The 24,150-nt window shown below is 44.5% G+C and overlaps 1 protein-coding gene across 6 annotated transcripts in view; it reads right to left on the bottom strand.

The window, feature by feature from the left end:
* Window positions 1-24,150, bottom strand: part of LOC149281834 (guanine nucleotide exchange factor VAV2-like) — an 80,633-nt gene that overhangs the window by 22,727 nt on the left and 33,756 nt on the right. For all 6 annotated transcript variants that reach the window (XM_089498920.1, XM_089498919.1, XM_089498916.1 and 3 more), the window contains exons 3-4: window positions 9,934-9,992; window positions 5,244-5,312 (exon numbers count right to left, since the gene is read on the bottom strand). In XM_089498920.1, coding sequence (XP_089355046.1) covers window positions 5,244-5,312; window positions 9,934-9,992 — 128 coding nt within the window. The remainder of the gene's footprint in view (window positions 1-5,243; window positions 5,313-9,933; window positions 9,993-24,150) is intronic.

A 24,150-nucleotide genomic window follows, 5' to 3' on the forward strand; every position in this document is an offset into this window, starting at 1 on the left:
AACTAAACATTTTACCTTCCACCTCACCGAAAAAATTAATAAGAAAAGGAGATACATTTTAAAGGAGGGATATCCTCCCCTCCTCCATCCCCTGCCAGTCTTGAGTGATTTTAAGCAGAACCTCCATGCCGGATAATATATTCTTCTCTTTTTTTTTTGGATTAGGCGGTTTTGGGACGCCCGGAGCTGCTTGCAGATGCCGCCCCGGAGCCGTTCCGTCCTTCTGCCTCGGAAGGAAGTCAGAGTTCAGAAAAACACAGACATAGCTGTCAAAAGAATCCCCGCTCTCTCTACGAAGACGTCCCCCCCCCCCCCCCCGACAATGAACCGGGGCAAGTTGCAATCTGCTGTTATCCTGACCCGTTGCCGCGGCATCTGGCAGCAGCGCGAAAACCCTGAAGAAGATTGGCATCGGAAGACTAGGAGGACATCTGACGGCCAGAAGGTATTCGCGCGAGCAAAGGTACGGGATGGGGCATTCGGACAAAAGCCATCAATCTTTTCCCTCTACGTGAGCGCCGTTAAAAGAGACAGCTCTCCGGCCGTTACATTATATAAACTGGGTAATTTCACTTTTATTGCTTTATTTTATAGCGGACTGGAGGTTTATTTTGATCCATTTTACGATTGTTGACCATTGTTTGAAATCTCAACGTCTTCCGACGGCTGCGTGTAGGTGCGTATTGGCAAGACAGAGAAAATTCATAATCTAAAACCAGAGGGTCGGAGGCTTAGGTGGCACGGAAGGAGGTTTTAGTTTACCCAGAGGTAGGTAGGTAAGTGGAACAGTCTACCAGCTGAAGTGGTTGGGGCTATTACAGCGAGGGGATTTAAACATGCACTGATAGGCATACGGATCCAGAATCTAAGACGAGACCAACGACTGATTAAGGTTTGAGTCTTTACAGCATGAGCGGGGGCCGATCCGCCTGCAAAATGTGTGAAATACTCAGGAATTAATATAATTTGTTGTGCATTATAGAATATTTTTACCATAAGCAAAAGCTAACGCAGCTAGAAAAAAAAAATGATATCCATATACCAGCCCGGAGCGAGAACACCTTTTAATTTAGGCCAAAATCAGTAAATGAAATATGAAAAGTGACAGGCTCCCCGACGTGTTATTTTGGCCACCGGCCCATTCTCTAGCTCGGCCCTGATGCAAAATGATCATTAAATTGGTACTAAAAAAAAAAGCTGACATTCTGCCCAGGGACTTCACAAAGCGACTTCCCGGAGAGGCGACGAAAAGCAGAGATAGCAAGGTCACAAACCTCAAATGTCTCTTTCACCGGCTCAGCCGCGGATACTCAAATCTGCTAAAATCACAGCGTTCGCAACTTATTGAAAGGAGAAGTCCCACCATTTTCTATCACTCGTATTACATTAAAAATACATTTTCAAAAATATTGCACTATTTTCTTTTTTGCCCCATATTATAAAGTTTTCAGGCAGCTGCTATCTGAGCCCCGATCTACTAAACACCGCGACTCCTTATCATACTGCCTGTGGGGAACGACAGAATGGCTCAGTCTTAGTTACCCAGCTGGACTCTCTGACCAATGAAAGTCTATGGATAAAAGGACTTTGTCACCGTTGTCAAAAAGCATCAGCTCAGTGTGTGTGACTGACAACAATGTATACAGTGCTGGGGGTTATTACTGTATACAGTGCTGGGGGTTATATTACTGTATACAGTGCTGGGGGGTTATATTACTATATACAGCGCTGGGGGGTTTATATTACTGTATACAGCGCTGGGGGTTATATTACTGTATACAGTGCTGGGGGTTATATTACTGTATACAGCGCTGGGGGTTATATTACTGTATACAGCGCTGGGGGGGTTATATTACTGTATACGGCGCTGGGGGTTATATTACTGTATACAGCGCTGGGGGGTTATATTACTGTATACAGCGCTGGGGGTTATATTACTGTATACAGCGCTGGGGGGGTTATATTACTGTATACAGCGCTGGGGGGTTATATTACTGTATACAGCACTGGGGGTTTCGCTCCAGTAATATGAATGATTTTTAGGAACACACTCCGGTGAATATTCAGGCTGAAATTCACAATTTTATTCCAAAAAAGATCTGTTTTTCGAGTGACGGGGATTTTAATATCTCTGTTGAGGTCTCATTTTCCGTAACGTAATATAAGAAGCGCCCTGCGTCCGATTCACGGCCCCCTTCAGCTTCTGTCAGATGATCAAATACATTAAAGTGAATGATGGCGGGTTTGTAGACCTGTCTCATTCCTCCTCCGGTCTCCTCCATCTGTTAACCTCCCTGTGTTTCTAATTGAAGGAGGCTCTTCCCAGGCAGCCATCTGGCCGGCTAATGCAAGGCAAGTGGATACAGAGCATCCATCAACTCCGTCCCGGGGGTCTTCTGCGGACAGTCAGAGTCCTGTCCCTGCATAAAGCTACATGTATTATCAGCAGATCGCAAACCCGGGCCAAAAGTAGAGTTTACATTCATTAAAAGGCGCTATTTAAAAAGGCAGCGATTGGTCGAATCCATCTCTTGGTTATTAATAAAGTCCAAACACGTTTCTGAGACATTTCCAAGGACCTCGGAGGTCCTCCAAGTGGATGCAACGTCTTGTGAACTCATTTGTCTGCGACCGATATGACTACTTTTTCCAATCATCGGTTCTGGGAAAAGAGCGGCCATCTTTACCTAGAGGTTGGTTGTAGGAACGCTCAGACTCTTCTACCTTTCCAAAGAGAGCTTTATTTTTTTTTTCCTACCCTCGCTCGTTCTGGAGATCTGGCAGGTAATATGTTTCCGGGGGCAAGCGTCTAAGTGCGGAGCAGTTTCTATGGCAACCATGGAATGTTCATGCTGATTTGCTCCATATTGGGAGCTTTGACCAAGAACAACTCAAGTTGCGCCATGATAAAGATGGCCAAGAGTATGGGATTAGGTGGTGGGAACGTTACTGCAATCTGGCACGCGGCTGGGGCTTCTGCCGAAACTGTGGAGGCCAGTAGAGCTCGGGAGGTAGAGTGTGGCTAAAACCGGCAGCGCTACCGTGCATGGGCGCAATGCCCCGGGACAGTTGGGAAGCATGTTTGTGGCACAAAACAGCCTTGAACCACGTCTAGTTATATATCAGTCACCAACTTAAAAGCTCAAAAATACTATGATTGGTGGCAGCCTGTGGCAGAACCAAAATTAACAAGGTTCTTCCACTTTCTTCGCTCTCAACCATTATAAAGGCTGCCTGAACCAATCGGCAACCTAATAGAGGAGGGCGTATGATGTCATAATTACATTATAATTATTTATAAGGTTAATGTCCACAATTAGTGAAAATAAAGTTAAAAAATAAGCGTTTTCTCTATGTTTAGCTATCCAAGTCCATTGAGGCTCATGTTATCATCATACGCCCCTGGATCCGAATTATTATTGTTAATGCCCCTGGCACTGAAACCGATACCCCCTTGCCCCCCCCAACACAGAGTAGGGATGCTGAACTGACCCCGAGGCAAGGAAAGAGTTAAACACGAAGGCTTGCAATATGATATTTTTGTTCCGTTCACACTGCGGCCCCTCGCACAGGTCTCAGCGGCCCCCCGCCGCGCGTATGTGAAAGCGCTCAGCCGTACGCTACATTCCGCCTCAGGCGGGTCACAAGCTGTGGACCTTGTTGCCCTCGTGGTAAAACATACTTAGGCTCTGAATCAATATTTGAATAATGGAATTACACCAACAGCAGCCTTCCTTTTACTGCTAACCTCCATCCATTAATGCCGCCTGGCACACAAGCCCTGATAATCCACAATTAGGCTACTAGCACGTGGCTCGCTATTGCCTCGCGGTCAAATTTCAAGTATGTGGTGTTCTGGACAACATGGGACAAAAAGAGATCTTATCACCATGGTGACCACTGGAATGGTCCAACTGACCATTTTCGTTGGTTGCTATGGAAATAAGACCACTATACATATCCAATAAGGTGCTTGATGGGGCCGATTGAACATGGAGGGAGCCGTTTATTATAGGTTGGCCGCCGACGTCTCTCTCTTTAGGCCTAACTAGCCGCTGAAGGCCTCTCTATTATTAGTACCAGATCCTGAGAGGCTAGGAGGGCAAGAGAAGACCAACGACTGATTACGGTTTGAGTCTTTACAGCAGGAGAAACGGGCGACTAGACGGGGGCCGAATGGGGCCGATCTGCCGGCAGGTTCTATGTTTCTATATCCACCCAGCCTTTGGAAATCTGCTCTCCTGGTTCGCCGGGGGTTAAAATACTACCTTTGATGAAGACATAATACTAAAAAAAAATAAAAAATCCCCTTAATTTATATTCAGCACTTAGGTGTCTGCCTCACGGGCATAAAATAGAGCGTTTTACCCGTCCCCCCCACGCGAATCCAGCCCATCACTCATATAAAGCGTCTTTACACGCTCACGGCGGCCGGGCGGCTGGAAGGGGAGGAAAAAAAATATAGGTCGTTTCTAAGCGAGATTTATTTTCCTTTCTCTAAATCCATCTGCGGAGGATAAAAAGCCCATGATGAATAAATGTTGATTCCGCGCCGCGTCAGTCCCACTCAAACTCCCACCGGGGGCAACAAGAAGGACCTCAGTGGGATTTCTCCCGGGTAATAATATCCAGACACGGTTATTAATGACAATCCGACTTAATCGCTCTCTTGTTTCTCTCCCAAGATGGGATTCCGAGACGCTTAACAGGAACGGAAAAAAAGACGCATTGCTGAAAAACAACTTCAAGCCTGATGTTCTAGAAAACAGGGGAGGAATAATGGACTCGGGGATTTGGGACTGGTCAAACTAAACCGGGACACTTTGTAAGTACGTAATGGTGTCCTGTTCACCCCGCGACTGCTTCCCTTCCGGTGCTTATTAACGGCAACGATCATCGTCTCCTTTGTTCCACGCATCCCACGAAACGGCCAAGAAACAAACACGGTGTACAGACATTCGGCTGGTCGGCGGATCCCATTAACCCCTGCTTGAATTTGGAGAGACCCGTTTATCCCCGATGAACACCCTCAAGACGATTATCTACCATCTCAAAGGGACCGAGAGCTAAAGAATTCCGCAATATAAGAATAAAAACATAGTAACTGGAGTCAAAATGCCTATGTCTGCAGAAAAGCCTCCTCCTCTCGAACCTCTCACCAGCACAGACTACTGCTCAAAATCAATAATAATGATAAAAAATACCCTCGTAAAGTGACGTTCGGAGATGTGTTTAAAACTCACTCTGCGAGCTCTTCCAGGCTGCGGTATATATCGTCGTCATTTTCCCCGGTGTCCTCCGATGGGAAGGGTCTGCGGGATAAAAAGAGACTACGGGGTTAATTCATTTATTACACAAAGGGATTTGCCATATGAAATTTTACAGTATATTTACTAAACACACACAACCGTTCAAAAGTTTGGGGTCACTCAGCTGGTTTCATGAACAACAAGGACATTTCTGGCCGTAACATAATCACAAAATGGGTTTTCTAACCAACAATTATCCTTTTAAAATTAAACTTGGATCAGCGAACGCAACGTGCCATTGGAACACAGGAGTGATGGGAGTGATAAAGGGCCATTGGAACACAGGAGTGATGGGAGTGATAAGGGGCCATCGGAACCCAGGAATGATGGGAGTGATAAAGGGCCATTGGAACACAGGAGTGATGGGAGTGATAAAGGGCCATCGGAACACAGGAGTGATGGGAGTGATAAAGGGCCATTGGAACCCAGGAGTGATGGGAGTGATAAAGGGCCATTGGAACCCAGGAGTGATGTGAGTGATAAAGGGCCATTGGAACCCAGGAGTGATGGGAGTGATAAAGGGCCATTGGAACCCAGGAGTGATGGGAGTGATAAAGGGCCATTGGAACACAGGAGTGATGGGAGTGATAAAAGGGCCATTGGAACACAGGAGTGATGGGAGTGATAAAGGATAAGATCTGCAGTGCGTTAGTAGCATGGACCATATATTTTGAATATTATCAATGGTTCCATGACTTTTCTTTTTTTCTCCATGTAAGAGATGCTCCGATGTGGCACCTGTCAACGTAACTCCCTACGTGGGGGTGGGGCGGGTGCAGATGGCGGTGTCCGGGAGGTTATGCTAATAACCCCGGCCGTGGAAAACGTCCAAAAGCTGATTCAGGAGAGGACTTTGGAAATCCCAGCCAAGCCACACGGGGTTGGGTTTGTTTGTTCTCAGGACAAAAGAATTCATGGAGTTTTCTGACGTTCCCACCCTGATTTTTTCTTTTTTGGAGCGTATTTTTTAAGTGGCTTCTACATGCCTGGAAATAAATGAGCTGGATGGGTCTCCGCTAGCCATGGAGCCACGTGCCTGCGTAGGAGGGAGCTCGTATTCATCGTTCAAAACCTCTGGCTGCAAAAATTACATTTTGGATGCAAAAGCTGAGTTGGAGTCCTCGCCCTCAGCACAAATGATTTTATTTGGCGTGGCATTTTATTTATGGATTCCTTCGTTCTTACAGATCCAAAACTCGAGGGGGGGGGTGCTTCGATCGTCAGCCATGACTTGCCAAGAGGTAAAGATATTCTGAATGACGTCACCTGTATTCAAGCAGGGACTCCAGCTGTGACAGAGCAGGTAGAAAAGCACCAATCATGATGCTCAGAAATCATTAAATCGGAGATCAGAGGAGGATATGAAGAAGTCGGCTCCAGACCTGAGAATCTGCCCCTTCACCTTCAAGACCTTGAGATTGGGGTAAAAACCCTGAAAATCTGCCTATTTAGCCCAAGATCTTGAGATTGGGGTAAAAACCCTGAGAATCGGCCCATTTAGCCCAAAATCTTGAGATTGGGGTAAAATTGGTGAGAATTTGCCCATTTATCCCATGACTATCTTTGCATTCCATAGACATCTTCCTTGGCTAAGTACAGATGTTCAGCGGCGCTCAGGGTTCCGATGTAGTAGATTATTTTTTTTTGTTATAGACACAAATTCCATGTGAATCATTTATTAAATAATTTCCATAAATCAGTAGAAGTGGACAAAAGTTGAAAGATGCTCCTGCAGGAATCCACGCGGAACGCTCACGGACCCGTCTTCTTCTGCGGAACTCCTGGCGATAACGAAAGACGAGACAAAGAGCGGAAACTCATCGGCCGAAACACAAAATGCTACTTTCCGCAAAGTTTCGAGATGGATGAAAGTTTTCTGCCCCAACCTGCCATGGAGGTGGTTGACGACCTCTACTCGTCCTTGGGAAAATTCTTTATCGCTTCAACTAGATACCCCAAATAATCACAATCTAAAGGATAATTTGGATTCTGGTGGCATTCGGAATGCCCCGCGACCGGTAATATTCCTTTTATATATTAAATAAAGAATAAAAATCGCGTCCGCCGCGGTTACATTGGGCAGTAGGCGAGGGTGCGCGAGTGCGTGACATTAGGTAGACAGCACAGGTTTAGATGTCACCTTACGGCACGCAGCCCAGGACAAGGATGCATTAACTTGACAAGCACCAAAACATGGCCGGGATCGTAGATTCCTTCCGATGTCGCCTTTTAAAAATAATTTTTTTGGACAGCCTTAGTTCCCAAACCTCGCAAAATCGTTGGGCGGCCTCCCAAACAACGCATCAACCAATGCTACCCAACCCTGGGGCGCGATTTGACGAGAAGTAAAGGTCACCTTTTTCCAAATGGTATAATCTAATCCTACGTTCGGTCTGGAGCCACCAATGCAGGTCCCTGGGGATTTACGAATATTAACCCTTTTAATTGCCCCTCGCAATGGTCCTATTGTAGTGACTCGCTAATGGTGGCAGCCCAATAGCCCAATGGTCCTAATAATGGACCTTAGGGAAACCACGGCTTGTCAGGAGGTAAAGATATTCTGAATAGAGTCACCTGTATTCAAGCAGGGATTTTAGTTTATAGCAGGGAGAAAAGCACCAATCAGGATGCTCAGAGGATAATATGAAGGAGGCGGCTCCAGACCCTGAGAATCTGCCCATTTGCCCCGGTGCCCACTAACCTGGTGCACGTACCGATCGGGATTTGTATAGAATAGTTAATTAGGTCAGCACCGGGAATCCGGGGCGACGATATGAAATGTGACGATTGCAGGTGTCGTCCCTAATGTGACAGTCAGCGGATTAGGTGCTAAGAGAGGGGGGGCGAAGAGAGGGCGCGCGGAAAACTGAAGATAGTGGACAACGTGTAAAGAGTGGGAATCGAGAGTGATAGACGAGTGCGAAAAACACAGAGATACAATGGAGAAGAGGAAACGCGCATCGAGGGAACAAAGCGGAACAAAGTTACTGAATATTATATCATTCTGCATAACACTAAGTATGGGAAATGGATCAGGAATCCAAAAACAACCATTTTACATTCCTCAATATGCCAAAAACATGCATTCTTAAAATACGGTTCATTCATTTTTAAGTGGATCTGTCATATTTCCCAAAACCTGCATTTTAGACTCGTATACGTTAGATAAGACATTAACAAGAAGAATAATGGGTTTTAATTTATAAAGCTGCTGATTCTATACACATTATTGGGGCTTTTAGGGCCGTAGAACCCTGCGATACCCTCATACCCAGCAAACACTCTGACCTCCTAGAAAAGAGGGGGATCAGGGGAGGAAAGAGGGGAATCGAGGGAGGAAAGAGGGGAATCAAGGGAAGTAAAGAGGGGAATCAAGGGAAGTAAAGAAGGGAATCAGGGGAAGAAAGAGGGGAATCGGGAAGAAAGAGGGGAATTGGGTGTGAGAGAGGGACTGGACAGACTAAACAAAGACAGGGTATGGTTTAGTGAATAAACAGTCATTTTTGGTGGTTGAACTATACTCTAGTTTGCATTATGTACGCGCCGCCTTATATTTGCAAAGTCTAATTTTTTGGATGTCCTTTTGGAAATACTCCTGGACTCTCAGTGAACCGGAACAATTCGAAATCTGGCGGCTTCCTCCGTATATTCTCTCCCCCCGAGGCGTTCACAGCCACAGTTACTGCAAAGCAACACCCTTCGTATAGCGAAATACCAGTGCGGGCGTATGTGGCAACTGGTGGCAAAAGGGTTCCAAGCATAATATATATATATATATTGCATCTACAAGAAGAATGATGATTAACCGGCTCTTAGGAGACATCGGCTTTTTAATACTTTTGCTTTCGAGATGCTTCTTGGCGGGGTAACCGATGTAAACTTACAGCCGTACTTCCAATAAAAACACTAACTTCAGTAGTTCAGAAATAAATGACATTCAGCAATCCCCGTGTATAATAAATATAACAGCTGGGAAGTCTTCCTCCCCGAACGCAGACAGACGGAGTCAGGAACGAGGGGGGCGAAGCCCCGAGCTGATTATGAAGGTCGGATTGTGAAATTTGTATAAACACCGAGGTGTGGTCTGTTAGATGATGGGACGTTCATCCAGCTACAAGCCACGCGAAATGTAACAGAGAAACGGATTTAGTCCGTGAAGATAACTAAACATGAAATAAAACAGTTTGTCTAGGATTTAAAGGGACACTGCAGGCGTTATACGCACGTTGTGGTCCCCTTTAAATTTTTATGTGGTCCCTATTCCAAACGCATGGGGGGGGTTCTGCATTTGCTTCTTTCAACCCCCCTCAGGGTGCTTATAGTAGACGTCCTAGTGTCACCCGCGACCCAGCCCCCCGAATATAGGGAGATCTTGTGATGTCATGGGGTGTTCAGCCCCCCCCCCCCCCATGGCCCATCTCCTCCATTTCCAGGCTGTGCGGTGCTTGATTTGAGCGCTGTGTGCAGGTCGTTGGTGCGACAGCTGAGACAGAAGCCTGATTATCGTGACTCTCCTGGAAAATGCATTCTCCTATGTATATAGAGTAAAATGTGTACATCTGCCCCAACGACAACCCTTTCCCCGCTGCCGTGCCCATCTATTAAAATTAAATAGATCGCTTACCTTATTCCTTTGGCTTGTGCTATGACGTGGTAGGAAACCTTGGAAAGTGCCGATATCACCTGGAAGACACAACAGGAGACAGAAGATAAGAAGCCGGATAACACATATACTTTTACTAATCACCTAAAGTCAATATTCTTCCTACTGTGAGGCGTCCACCCTGACAGTATTTATACAACCACTGGCCGGATTCACTACTCTCTATAGCAGCCGACGCCAATGGGCTCCTCCTTCTGATGACCTTTAACCTTAAATGGTCCTCAGTAACCCTATGGATATACGCAGCCATATACACTCTTACACTTTTGCATGCCCTCCAACATTTCAGGTGTCCAAATTGGGGCACCTGTGTTGGGGTACGTGGCTAGAGTCAGGGAACAGGTGAGGCTGGATGCACCTGCCGGCCTTACGCGAAGAGCCACCGCGTGGCGCTCAGCTTTAGAGGGTCACGAAACAGACCTCCATCAACCTTACAGCTCCCTGGGGGGGTCAGAGCATCTCCTTAACCTGCCCACGACCAACACTGACTGCAAAAGGGGCAGTGGGGCAGCCACGTGGGGCAGCAGAACAGTTGCAGAATCCGTGACTCTCCAGACGTGTCCCTTTGAAGCATAGCCACATTGTTGTTATTATGTATCGTATATAGCGCCATAATATTCTGTAGCGCTGTACAACGTACACATGCATCCAGCTGGCAGACATACACTAAAGGCTGGTATCAGCGCCGCTAATGGCGTTACAGATACACGGAGGGGCGCCATTGAGCACTGCACCCGTGGGCATTTGGCCGCTTTGCCAGATGGTGGTCCAAGCCTGGATTTCTAGCTCATTAACAGCTCTTAATTAAAGCCTAAGAATCCGCCTTATACGTCACCAATATCAAGGAGCGCTAATTACACGTGTCCTTGGTTCCCCTGTATTTCTTGGGTAGCGCGTTGGTAACGAGCCTCTGTGCATCAACACTTCCCGCGTCTTTACTTTCACAAAGCAATTATCACTAAAACCCAGGAACACCATTTGAAACAAGCCAAATAAAATTAAGTCAGAATATCCTTGAAACTTGCAGTAATGAGTAAGTTCACCTTGATATCAGCGTATATTTCTGTTCTACAGAGACCCGCAAGGCCCTGAACGACAGTCTGCATGCCCTGTTTTATTGACGAAGCCAGGCTCCCTGCTGTTTTTTTCCTGTTTCACATGGGGCAGATTATGAAGCCACGGATGAACGGAATTGATAATTATATCCTACAAAACGTGAAAGCCCTCACCGCAACCCGACGTCTAATTAACAGCAGAAAAACCAGATAGATTCGCAAAGGCAAGAAAAAAAAAATCATATACCAGACGGCTTAGACCGACGTTCAAAATAAATCATTCTGCAAGTAAAACAGAGGCTCCTACTAAAGACCTATCAGCTGTCTGACCGTCTTCTTCTCCAACCTACTAACAGATCAACAATGATTAAATATCTACAATCAAACATTGGACACCTTGGTGATCGGACTAAAGGTTTTCTGATATTACTAGAGCGGTGGGAAAGGTCCAGTTGACCAACGAAGGAGGTCATGAGTGGACATGGGAAGCAAAGAAGACTAAGATTTCTTAGGATAACCATATTCATAAAGCGTGTTGGTCTACTAAACCCCCGAGATATCTCTGAAGGAGGATAAATATTGCTCCGTACTTAGAACCTTGCAACAAATGGTGTTTCCAGCTGCTACATACATAAAAAACGTAGAAGGAACATCAATTTCAGGTGGAGCTCCAAGATGGGACTAAATTTAAAGAGTTCTGATTGGTTGAAATGTGTCTGGATTTTACCAAGTCCAATTCAAGTTGGGCAACATTTTATCCACCTGGATCAAGACCAAGACCTCTTAGTTATAAGCTAAAGACAGGTCCCCTTTTCAGTTCAGTATTGGTTCCAAACTCTTGGACCGCCGTAGTCTACAGCTCTCGTTGTTTCAGGAAGTACTACACCGTCTCGCCCTTAACTAGGTGTGTACAAAAATCACAAGAACCGTGGGGTAACTTTTTTTATTATTATTATTATTATTTCTAGGTACCTCTGCAACACCCTTGGCTTGGAATTGGCATGGAGGCAAACGGCTCTGATATACGACCCGTACAGATAATGCAAGGGTTTTTCTTTACAGTCGTTTTGCAACCGAGCCAAGTTGTAACATTAGCCGGGACAACAGTGTTAAGAAACGAACGTAACACAGTTAGAAAATAAACAGAGACTCCCGTCCCGTCCATCTGCTGCGCCTGATTAAGTCACCACTCAAGGATTTCAAAGCCCTCGTTTCTGCAATTGAAATAAATTCCTTGATGACAGGACGTTTATTACAAAGAAAGGAGATCACATCAAAGTTTGTTCTTAGCTGGGTGTCTTGGAAGACTGATACTTTCAAGGCCAGAAGGGTGAACATCCTCTGGGGCAGAGCGGACATCCATTATACATGAGTACATTATTACTCGGGTCAACCCCCTGTGGGATTTTTCTCTTGAAGACACAGAAGAGGAGAACGTTGCCAGCAGCGATACAGTTACAAATGAAGTCCTTATGTCGGCCTTTTAAAAAGGTGGATGGGGTGGATGGATGCAAGTGTGGGTGATATGACGGGTGGCTGGGATGGACGGCCGGGGAAACGATCGCGAGTTTGGACAGAAGTGATAGGAGGGCTGGGCGCATGGGTGGATGGAGGAGCTGAATGCATAGAATGGAGGCATGATATGGATGGTTGGATAGATGGGCGGATGGTTGGATAGATGGGCGGATGGTTGGATAGATGGGCGGATGGGTTGATAGATGGGCGGATGGATGGTTGGATAGATGGGCGGATGGATGGTTGGATAGATGGGCGGATGGATGGTTGGATAGATGGGCAGATGGATGGATAGATGGGCGGATGGATGGATAGATGGGCAGATGGATGGATAGATGGGCAGATGGACGGATGGTTGGATAGATGGGCGGATGGATGGTTGGATAGATGGACTGATAGATGGACGGATGGTTGGATAGCTGGGCGGATGGATGGATGGTTGGATAGATAGACGGATAGATGTACGGATGGATGGATGGTTGGATAGATGGGGGCGGATGGATGGTTGGATGGAGGAAAGAACCAATTGGCCCATTTAGTCTTTCTGAAAAGGGTACCTGTCTGGAACTGTGTAAAGGGGGGTTATTATCAGCGATAACCCAATTCTATAATGAAAGCCCGCGGTTTCAGCTGTGATCGGGGGAAATCTTAAGTTAGGAAGGGCTCATACAACATATGGAAATATTGAACAGCTGGAGCCATGTATTTTTTCCTAAAAAAATATATGTGTTACATTGTATCATAGAGCTGAGTAACAAGCAGCAACACTGAAAAGGTTAAAGAATAAAGACAGAATTCGGAAGTATTTTGTTCACGTCCCGACTTGTGTGTAATGTGTATTAAAACCTGGTTCTGTTACAGAGGAGCCCTAAGCGAGTGATTATTTATCGCCTGGTAACGGTGTTAAAGCCTTTATGATCGCTCCTGATGTATTTCCAGATGAGAGCGCTGCTATGTGACATCTGGCCAAGCGACGAATTATAGACTCATTATACCCCCCCCCCTACAATTAAACGAGATTGTAAGACAGTCACATACCCTTTACCCGTTATACAGAGACAGGAGGGTTTAAAGTGCTGTACTTTAACCAGCAAAATTATGTTTTCCTTCTTCTGAACACATCAGCAGCTTTTACATTACTGCGAGGGTGGTAGATAGGTGGAACAGCCTCCCAGCAGAATCAGTAAAGGGTAATACAGTGAGGGGATTTAAACATACATGGGATAGACATACGGCTCCTGAATCTAAGACGAGACCAGCGACTGATTAAGGTTTAAGTCTTTAAACTTGAAAAAAATCTATCAGCACGTCCCTGACTCTTCTCTGGCTGCGCTTAGACATAAATAAGATTATATAAAATTCGGCCGCCATCTCCCCAGCTGCGTTTCCACCGGCAGCGAAGACGCTTAAAGCCAACATGGAGTGAAAGCAGATTAGAGTTTTTTGGCTGCGGGGAAAGAGGATGCGTCCAATATGTATATCGATTTCAGAAAGTCTCTGCAGGTTCGAAGAAGCAAGCGGGGGACCTTTAGACGGGGAAATTCTGCATGCGGGAACCTTTAATACATACAAAGGCGCTTAACCTCGAGAATTCCACCAAACATCAATACTTCATTAGCCTGAAAACCTTCCGCGCATGAGGACAGCGACCCCCGACCGCGCCGAGCGCAGCACAGCAGGACCCCCAAACCCAAGGATTTTGATCATCTCAAGATCTCGTCTCAAGAAGACCTTTCGCCGAGGCCGCTAACTTGTAAGACATGATGGAGCTAAGCCCGGCATTACTTACAGAGAACACGACGCGTCAGTGCAGGTCACAGCGATGTTATTAAAAGGAGAGGAATACGATGGAAAAATCGGCAATTTTATTTTTCCTATAAAAAAAAAAAATTTTTGGACCATTTTTTTGTAAAACCTGTTTTATAGGAAAGAACATAAATTCACAAATACTTTACTAAAGGTATAAGCAAGACTCCAGAAACGCGACCTAAATAAATGTTTTAAATTTTAAAAATATTAACAATTATAATAAAAATAAAACTAATTTGGAATATAGAAATAATATGGAATACAGATAATTTGCATCGCGATTAACCAGGACCCCCCTTGCACCCGCACCCACAATAAAATGTTTACAGCCTCTGATGATCCGAAATACCAATTATTTCATTATTCTCATAAACTACAAACATGTCTCAGACGGCGTGCCAGGAATAATAACTAAAAACGTACCTCAGATCTCTCGTATTTGTCCGATGCCGCCATATCTCAAAAACGCAGATTATTAATTTATACGGGAAAATATGTCGAAAGTTCATTCGTATTTAGAACCAAAATTAGATAAGAAAACGGACATTTCAAAGGGGAAATCCCAATGGATTCGGTTAATATCATCCTTAATAATGCAACAGCTCACAATTTTCGATTTCTGATGTGAATATATACTTATATTTATATTTATTTTATAATTTACATGACGGCTAATTCATTAATACAGAGGAAGTAATCAAAATTAGTAATTTCTGAAATGATCAAATTATGAGAAACCAAGTTGAGGACTAGTGGTAAGAAATGGAACTGCAAGTAAAAAAGGGAAAATGAGATCATTTAAATCTACTTAAAACGGGTTTTTTTGTATTAAGTAATTTTATAACTTAATATATATTACCTTACCTGGTCTTTTTTGTAATTGTTTTGTATAAAATAAAAATATTTTAAAAAATATTTATAATATAAATATAAATAATATTGCTTCATTTGGTAGATAAATACAAAAAAATGATAAAGGCTCCTTTAATAGTCGGCCCTGGAGGCCGAGTATTCAGCGTGGAGGGATCAGAGGTTGAGTGATGTCATTAGGGCAGAGGATGATGAGAATTGTAGTTCTTCAGCTGGTGTTGCTGGGCCAGCCCAAAGTGGCTTTGTTGAACAGAACCGTTTGATTTATTCTTGGATCCACCCTTAGATCTTCATAAATCAGGAAAACATTGCAAATTCTACAGCACAAGTTCAGAAATGGGCTCAAAAGGAGCAAAATTATATCATTTATATGTATTTTTTTTAAATCGCGGTTACATTTCTCATTTCCCTAAACCCGAGTGTAATGCGTTTGGCTGGATTTTTATTTGATCGGAAGCCAGTTGAATAAATGGTTTGGCTCTTAAAGGATATAAAATCGGGGTAATGGGAACACGGAGTACCTTAATAGACCAGCAAGGTCACGATCAGTCGTTACATTTCGTTCTTCTTACATTAAAAATACGATAAATGTATTTCTGATCTAAAGCCAATATATAACAACTTATTAATGGAATGGACTATTTCCAATTAATTTGATTAAATTAAATATAAAAGGAGAATTTGCAGTTAAGAAGAATAAAATAATGTAATTTAGAAAATATTTCCAAATAAAGCAATTATTGCTGCTTTTTCTACCAATAAGGAGCTCGCCATTTTGTGAATTTCTGGCAACGCCCCCTTCTCCCGAACCTCGCGGAGGGTCTCGCTTTATGGCAGAGAGGATTGCTTCATCAGATTACTGGGTTATGCATCAGGTTGAATCAGGGTTGTTTTTTTTTAGCAAATGTATAGATAAGATAAAATTATATTATGTTAATTATTATATTATATATTGATAAGGAAGTTTATCTACCACTGGGAGGGTGGTAGATAAATAGAACATCCACCCAGCTGAAGTGGTAGAGGGTAATACAGTGAGGGTATTAAACATGCATGGGATAGACACACGGCTCCTGAATCTAAGACGAGACCAACGACTGATTAAGGTTTGAGTCTTTACAGCAGGAGAAACGGGCAGACTAGACGGGGGCCGGATGGGGCCGATCTGCCGGCAGATTCAATTTTTCTAAATTTCTAGAATTTTTCAAAAAAATAGGCAAAATAATATTCTGTACAGATTCCAAATATAAATTATATATTTAGAATTAAAAAGAGATACTTTTGTTGTTTCTCAGGAAATAGGGGAAGGCATTTCCGTACGCGCTTACAATCCCCGAACACTATCTTGATAGGAAGTTGTACAACAGGAAGTAAAGTGTGCAAAAGGAATATACTTCCCCCAGCAGGTGGGGGGGAAAAAAAAAAGAAAAAATTCAGATTTTGACAAATAATAAGGTTTAGCTTTTAATAATCAACATGTCACGAATTTATACAAAAGAACCCCAAAAGAAAGGGCTGTGTAATTACAGAAATGGTGTAGAAAATGATACTTTTTCACTCTTAACTACAGTAATCCAGGCAGAATTACTTAAAAAGTCATTGATTTTCTTTTTTTTCTTTTTTTGGTTTAAAGAAAAAGAAAAAAGAACCATTTTCTATGTAATTACAGATTGCCTGCCATGAATGTGTAATGCCGGAGCTGTTAGGGTAACGGGAAGCAGATGAAAATATCCTTTTGGTGACGATTCCCATCTGTCTTACTGGGATGACTTCAGGAGAAAACGGGGAACGAGGGGGGCAGATACACCAGGGGTAATTTACTGGGCTGATGAGTATACGAGGCCAATTGGCAGAGAGTACTGAGAGTTTTATTTCAACAACCAGCATATGTAAGCAGCTTTTTTTCCAGTGTCCTTACAGAAAACGTAAGTAATGCGAAATGCGTTGGTAATGAATACTCGGTTATGGGGAAGCCGGACACGCGGGGGGGTAATTATAGACAGAAGCCCCGATAATGTGTATAGAAACAGCAGGAAACGGCTTTAGAAATTAAACAGGGTAAATAAAACCCCCATTATTCTTCTAAATGCCCCACTCAGTTACACCAATAGCTGCCAACAGGCCACAAAGTCCCAATACCCCTGGTCAAGCTGGGATATCCTGAAACTTTGGCCTGTTTGTGGCCCCTCGAGGAGGAGGGTGGTCCAAATTATTGAATACCCCCACAAAAGGGCAATAATTATGAAATAATATACGTGTTCAGCATTACCAGCCTGAAACACGACGACAATCCCCAGATCCGAGACCAGGAATAATCGCTATTCCCAGGATGACATCATTCCCAAACCATTCCCCTCCGTGCTCGCATTTTTTTTTTTCCTCCCCATACGCTCTGTAATTATCCGCTGATTCCCTGTAACCGGCCGCTGGCACATTCTGGATTTTCATTACCTGAAACAAACCCCTAATTGTCTGGGGGGGGGGGGGGACACACGCTGTGATGTTACCATGCATGCCTCGCCATTTAGGGAGGGAACGGAGTGAATTTAACACTTTCCTGGCTGGAGCTACGAATCTGGACCACGTTAGAAGGGTATCCATGTCCTTCAGCTGCTCTGCCACATCAGATAAGTGGAACAGCCTCCCAGCAGAGGTGGTAGAGGGTATTAAACATGCATGGGATAGGCATACGGCTCCTGAATCTAAGACGAGACCAACGACTGATTAAGGAGAAACGGGCGACTAGATGGGGCCGAATAGGGCCGATCTGACGACAAATTCTGTTTCTATAGCAACCCAGAAGCTGCATATATATACTGTATTGTTTATGTGGTTAACAAAGCTGTAAGAACGCTCTGTTCTTAGGGTCAGCATGATTATTCCTCCCCGTTAACTTATCTCTCCCTTACTGTTAAGTTGCTAACGGTTGCCGATTGGTTCAGGCGCCCTTTAGAAGGACAGAAGAAGGGTGAGAACTTCAGGACCATAACCCGATTAGATAACGCCGATCTCCGCTTCCATAAAGGTCATTTTTAAGGTAAAAAATACCCAAAACAATTATTGGGAAGCTTAAAAAACCCTACAACCTCTAGGTAGTTTCGATTAATCCGTTTAGTAACGCTTAACGCTGCGATGGCAACGGACCCCCTATAATAGAGTCAAGCGTCTCTATTGTAAAGCGTACGGCCGGCGCTTTCCCCTCGCAGACCATCTCTACTGAGCGGCAGATAATTATAGCCATGCCTTTCCATTTGTATTTGTATAGACCAAAACCCACTCGGGGCCTCGGCTGACGCTTACGGAGCCTCTTATGATCTCATGAGTGCATTAAAGCCCCGCCGCGAGATTAACTCGGCTGCTCTATCTCCCTATAGAAAGAAAATCAATACGAGCCGCGATGCCGCTGCCGGGACCCTTCGCTCTCCAGAACGGGCGTTCCGAGGGGGTCCGCGGTCCCTCGCACCGATATAAGAGCGCGCCGGCTCATCCGTGACATTGAGGAAAATGCCTATAATCACTAAGAGGGTATCGGCGCCCCCATAATAACACAGTCACCTGAGGCCATGTAACGTAAATTAAACCTGCCCCCTTTAAATCATTTCTCCATACATATATATATGTCATTTTTTTAATTACACCAATGAACCCCCCCCCTGGCAAGTTATCGTTGGGTTCTTCCAATAGCTGTAACTGGCGCAGGACTCGAGATAAAAATGTTTTGAGCATGATGACTCTTAAAGCATGGGACAGACTGACATTTGTTGGCTTAAAATATCCTAGAATTGTTTAAAAAAAAAAAACAAAACAGCTATTATTTTCTGAGAATATCCTAAAATTGTTTAAAAAGGTCAGCACGAAACTTCTTTATGTTATGTTTAATGTCATTTTTTTGTCCCGGTTGAACTGTCCATTTAAAAAAAAAAAAAAAAAAAGATCAACATGGGGGGGGGGGGAGAAACTGCCAGAATAAATGTATAAAAATAACGTGTTTATAGGAAAGAATTTTTTTTTTTTCATGTCTATTTGTGAAACTTCCAATTTAAGAATTTTAAGTCTATATTTATTCCGTCACGGAATCCAGATACAAAGTGAGTTATGTATCACATGTGATTAAATGCCCTTATCACCATGGGAACCAATGGCTTGTTTCTGCTGATCGGACCATTAGACTGGTCACCATGGACCACATTTGGATCAGTTTGAGAACTTGAGACTTTTCTGCCAAATCTTTAACATAATGCCACAGAATTGTCCGGGTTTTGCTCCGGAATGGAAAGGGTTGGCATCAGAACCGTCGGCCCAGCGCCGTGGCATTAAAATATCAGGTCAGTCCGAGATTATGACTCAGAAGCACTTTGTAAGAACAGTTTCAACAGATGATGCAAGTATTAAGGGATTCCGCTTGCGTTATCGCGGCCAAGACATCTTCTTCAGCTTGGGTTTATATCGTATCAGAATTGTTAAAGTACCGGCTCGTTTTCAGCCATTTTTTCCACCCCCTTTTTCTCTGAACCAAACAGATAAAAAGAATACGTTTTCCATCCGGTGCTCCAACTATCTCCATCTGAGAAGCTCCAGATGACGCCATTGCTGGACCTCACCTTGCTATCTCCAGTGTCTTCACTCTAGACATCACGGGTGGATTAGAAAGAGGATGGAGCTGGAGGTACTGGTGGGCATGGGTTGGGGCAGTTTCTTCTGTAGTCAAACCCACTTGTCTCCAGGATAAAATGAATAAACGTTCCAAATTCCAGAAGCTGAGGGACGTCAACCGCTACGATCGGTTCGTGGTCGGTAGCCCCGTCATTAAGTAATCACAGACTAGTAAATTGTTACTCGGAGACAACGTAGCTGTAGAGAGACCATCCAAAAATGTGAAGGTTCCACGCGTCAAAGAGGTTATAAGAAAACGGGCGAAGAAATTACCTAATTATCTCATCTGCAAGTCCCCAACACACAATAAGCGCTCACACAGCAGAAGAGGGACAAACAAGGGAGCCTAGGACAACCGCCAAAAATAATGTTGATTTTGATCTCTGAGCGAGAAGAAAATGCAGCCACCGGCCCCAGCCAGGACCTTAAAATACAGGAAAGGGATATCCAGAAATAACCTCGATCAGCTTGGATTTCACTTCCCATTCCACTGGCTGAACACAGAAACTATCAGAACGCTCCGGAGCCAAGGATGAAGGAATTACCAAGATTGGCTACGAAGACCGAGGCATGAAGGAGACCCAAAGGTCCAGAAGCCACCAGAGATCTCCGGGGTCACAAAATACCTAACTGCTTTTCTCACCGTGTGACTTTGGGGCTAAAAGCCAACTGAAATTTCACCAGTGTCCATTTGGTCGAATGCCCATCTTATCGTCGTTGGAGACGTCTGTATTGTCGAGCCGCTGAGATAACCTTAACTGGGAACTCTCAGGGTTTTCGCCCCATTCGGCCCCCGTCTAGTTGCCAGTTTCTCATGCTATAAAACCTTCATCAGTCGTTGGTCTCGTCTTAGATTCAGGAGCCGTATGTCTATCCCATGCATGTTTAAATTCCCTCACTATATTACCCACTACCACCTCCGCTGGGAGGCTGATCCACTTATCTACCACCCTCTCAGTAAAGTCAAACTTCCTTCCATTCCATCTCAGCCTCTGACCCTCTAGGTTCAGATTCTGGTCTCTTGTCCTATAACATTTCTCCTCCTTTGTTAAATCCCTATTAAATATTTCTATTGCATCTCCCCCATCTATAAGCCAAGCCAATTTTTTTTTTGTTTTTTTTTGTTGTTGTTTTTTTTTTTTAAATGTTGCCTTAGGCATTACTGGAAGGACAGCAGTCGGTCAAGGACAAATCCATCAACGTAGGAAGATGCATCTTCCCTGCACAAACAGTCACGCGGGGTACTCAGCTCGCGGTGTGCGATAACGCTTCGGCAGAGGTAGCCTGTCAATCAAATCTCAAAAAAACAAAAAAAATACAGTGGGTGACAAATTTAAATATATTCTTATAGTGGCACTAATTTTAAATAACATTTTTTTCCCATTAGTTATAAAATCGCGCGATTACCTGTTCTTTACGGCCGCTGCAAACACTGAGTTCACAGACCTATAGCTGGGATATTGAGTACGAGCGGAGGTTCAGCAACAATAACAATAAAAAAAAAAAGACATTTCTGTACCGAAAAAAACTGCAGGTTTTAGTGTCTCCGCACGGAACAAATACCAGCGTCAGATTTTTATTGTAGACGCGGTGGGGTCGGAGGTCAGGAACTTCACACGCGTGCCTACAATGCTTACCGGGAGACAGAGACGCTATTATTCCCCAAGCCTGGTCGGCGGGTCGTGTGTCCGGCGCTGCGCATGCAGAATGAAAAGGAAAGCCTTTATCCCAGAACCCACCTGCAATTACCCCAGATTTCTGAGTTCCTGCTCGGCTACAAAGGGTGCCTGTGGGTATTTAGGAGACAAACGTGGTACTGTTACTGCGGCACATTGGGCAATACCAACACCTGTATACATTTCATTTCACCCCATGGCCATTGAGTAGATTATACAGTAACAGCCCCCAGCGCTGTATACAGTAATATAACCCCCCCCCAGCGCTGTATACAGTAATATAACCCCCAGCACTGTATACAGTAATATAACCCCCAGCACTGTATACAGTAATATAACCCCCCAGCGCTGTATACAGTAATATAACCCCCCAGCACTGTATACAGTAATATAACCCCAGCGCTGTATACAGTAATATAACCCCCAGCACTGTATACAGTAATATAACTCCCAGCGCTGTATACAGTAATATAACCCCCAGCGCTGTATACAGTAACCCCCAGCGCTGTATACAGTAATACAACAATATAACCCCCCAGCGCTGTATACAATAATACAACAATATAACCCCCCAGCGCTGTATACAGTAATATAACCCCCCAGCACTGTATACAGTAATATAACCCCCAGCGCTGTATACAGTAATATAAACCCCAGCGCTGTATACAGTAATATAAACCCCCAGCGCTGTATACAGTAATAACCCCCAGCGCTGTATACAGTAATATATCGGCCCATGGAGGAGGTGTTCTGTTGCAGCTCTGGAGCTGCAGCTTCTCCTAAAGCTAAGAGATGATTATTTTTTACAGTTTTAATGAATGCATATTTAAGTCACCATGAAATGCTGTAATACGCGTTTAGGAGGCCGCTGAGGACCTTTTCATTTTAAAGGCAACGCGTCCTTTATACGGCGGAACAAAGATTGTAGAACGCGTCATTTTACGAAGTCACGCCAGGTTAGACCTCGATTCTACGAAGCTACGGCTGAAGCAGAGACTTCAAAAGGGACTCCGTATCACAACCTGGAAAAAAATCTCTCCTGCTGATTTTCTCCCCGAAGGAAGATAGGGATCCCGCTGGGGCTTGCTGGACACATCAGAAGCCCCGTCACTCACAAGCTCTGAATTAATAATATTTGACTGCGTATAACAGATACTTCCCGACGTTACGGAGTACGCAACAAGATAAGAGTCATGTGTTAAGAGATAGCGACGCTAAACACACACATATAAAGCAATTACACAGTCAATAACCACATACTTACAAAACATAACATGGACGCTTCGCTGATGATAAAGAAAATGTAATCTAAGGAAGGTGGTGGGTAAGTGGAATAGTCTCCCAGCAGAGGTGGTAGAGGGTAATACAGTGAGGGTATTAAACATGCATGGGATAGACATACGGCTCCTGAATCTAAGACGAGACCAACGACTGATTAAGGTTTAAGTCTTTACAGCAGGAGAAACGGGCAGACTAGACGGGGGCCGAATGGGGGCCGATCTGCCGACTACATTAAGGATGAAGTTCCACTGAATGATTTCAGACAGTTCTTGTTTGCAATTATCTCTGGAATTGTGTATATCGGGTACTGTGCTGCAGTTATAATACAGATCGGGGGGGAGGGGGTTGAACGAGACCTTTTAGCCCCCCCCCCCCACTCTGGAAGTGACAGCAGGGTCCGCTATGTGCATACGAGGCGGTAATGAACAGGCCGCGCTGGGAATCTCATTAATTTATTCTGTGCAGACAAAGCCCCCGTGTTTTTCCGAGTAATGAGGTGGCGGACCAGAGACCGCAGTCGCTCGTAGCCAGGAGGCACTGAATCAGCCAAAGCCCCCGGTCGTGAAGTTGCATCCACAGCAGCGGAGAAACAAATTGGATACAGATAAGGGGGTCTGCTGGAGAGGGAAAGAGGGGCGAAAAAATAGGGCACCTAGCGTGACCCCTGCTAATGTGCTACAATGTAAGCTTACTACATAAACAAAGAATATGTATACATCCCAAGTATCCCCTGTTATGGGAGTGCCAGTCCCTCTTGGAACCCCAAACCCCTGATATCTCCCTCTTTCCTCCTCTGATCTCCTTCTTTCCTCCCCCCGATGCCCCTCTTTTCTAGGAGGTCAGAATGTTTGCTGGGTATGAGGGGATCGCAGGGTTCTACGGCCCTAAAAGCTAAGAACCTTGGTGATAGAACTCTTGGAGACAAACAAATAACTAATAAGAATTTATTTTGGTGCAGAGTTTGTGTTATGACGTCTATTTGTCTCCAAGAGTTCTATCACACAAATCCCCGCACAAAAAACTCGACCTGTAGTTGAGGTCAATTTAGCGAAAGAGACAAGGTTTCCGCCAACTTGATTGGGTTGGTCTTATCAGCTCCAATTCGTCTTTACGAAAAGACCCCAGAGCCACCGGTCTATACAGACGTAGACCAAGACAGCATACGGAGAAGACGAGAATGACCTCTTTGATTATATCGGTTACACCGACATTGCTCATGGTTTTTACCGGGGTCTGTGGTGGACAATTTAACGATGTTCTATGGACCTTCGCAAACCCTGCCGTGGACACCGGTGTCCCTTGTACTTTGCCTATCCCCG

Source organism: Sceloporus occidentalis, unplaced genomic scaffold (genome assembly GCF_023333645.1).
Source record: "Sceloporus occidentalis isolate IW3139 unplaced genomic scaffold, rSceOcc1.0.p SCAF_127, whole genome shotgun sequence".
In the NCBI taxonomy this organism is placed as follows: Eukaryota; Metazoa; Chordata; class Lepidosauria; order Squamata; family Phrynosomatidae; genus Sceloporus; species Sceloporus occidentalis.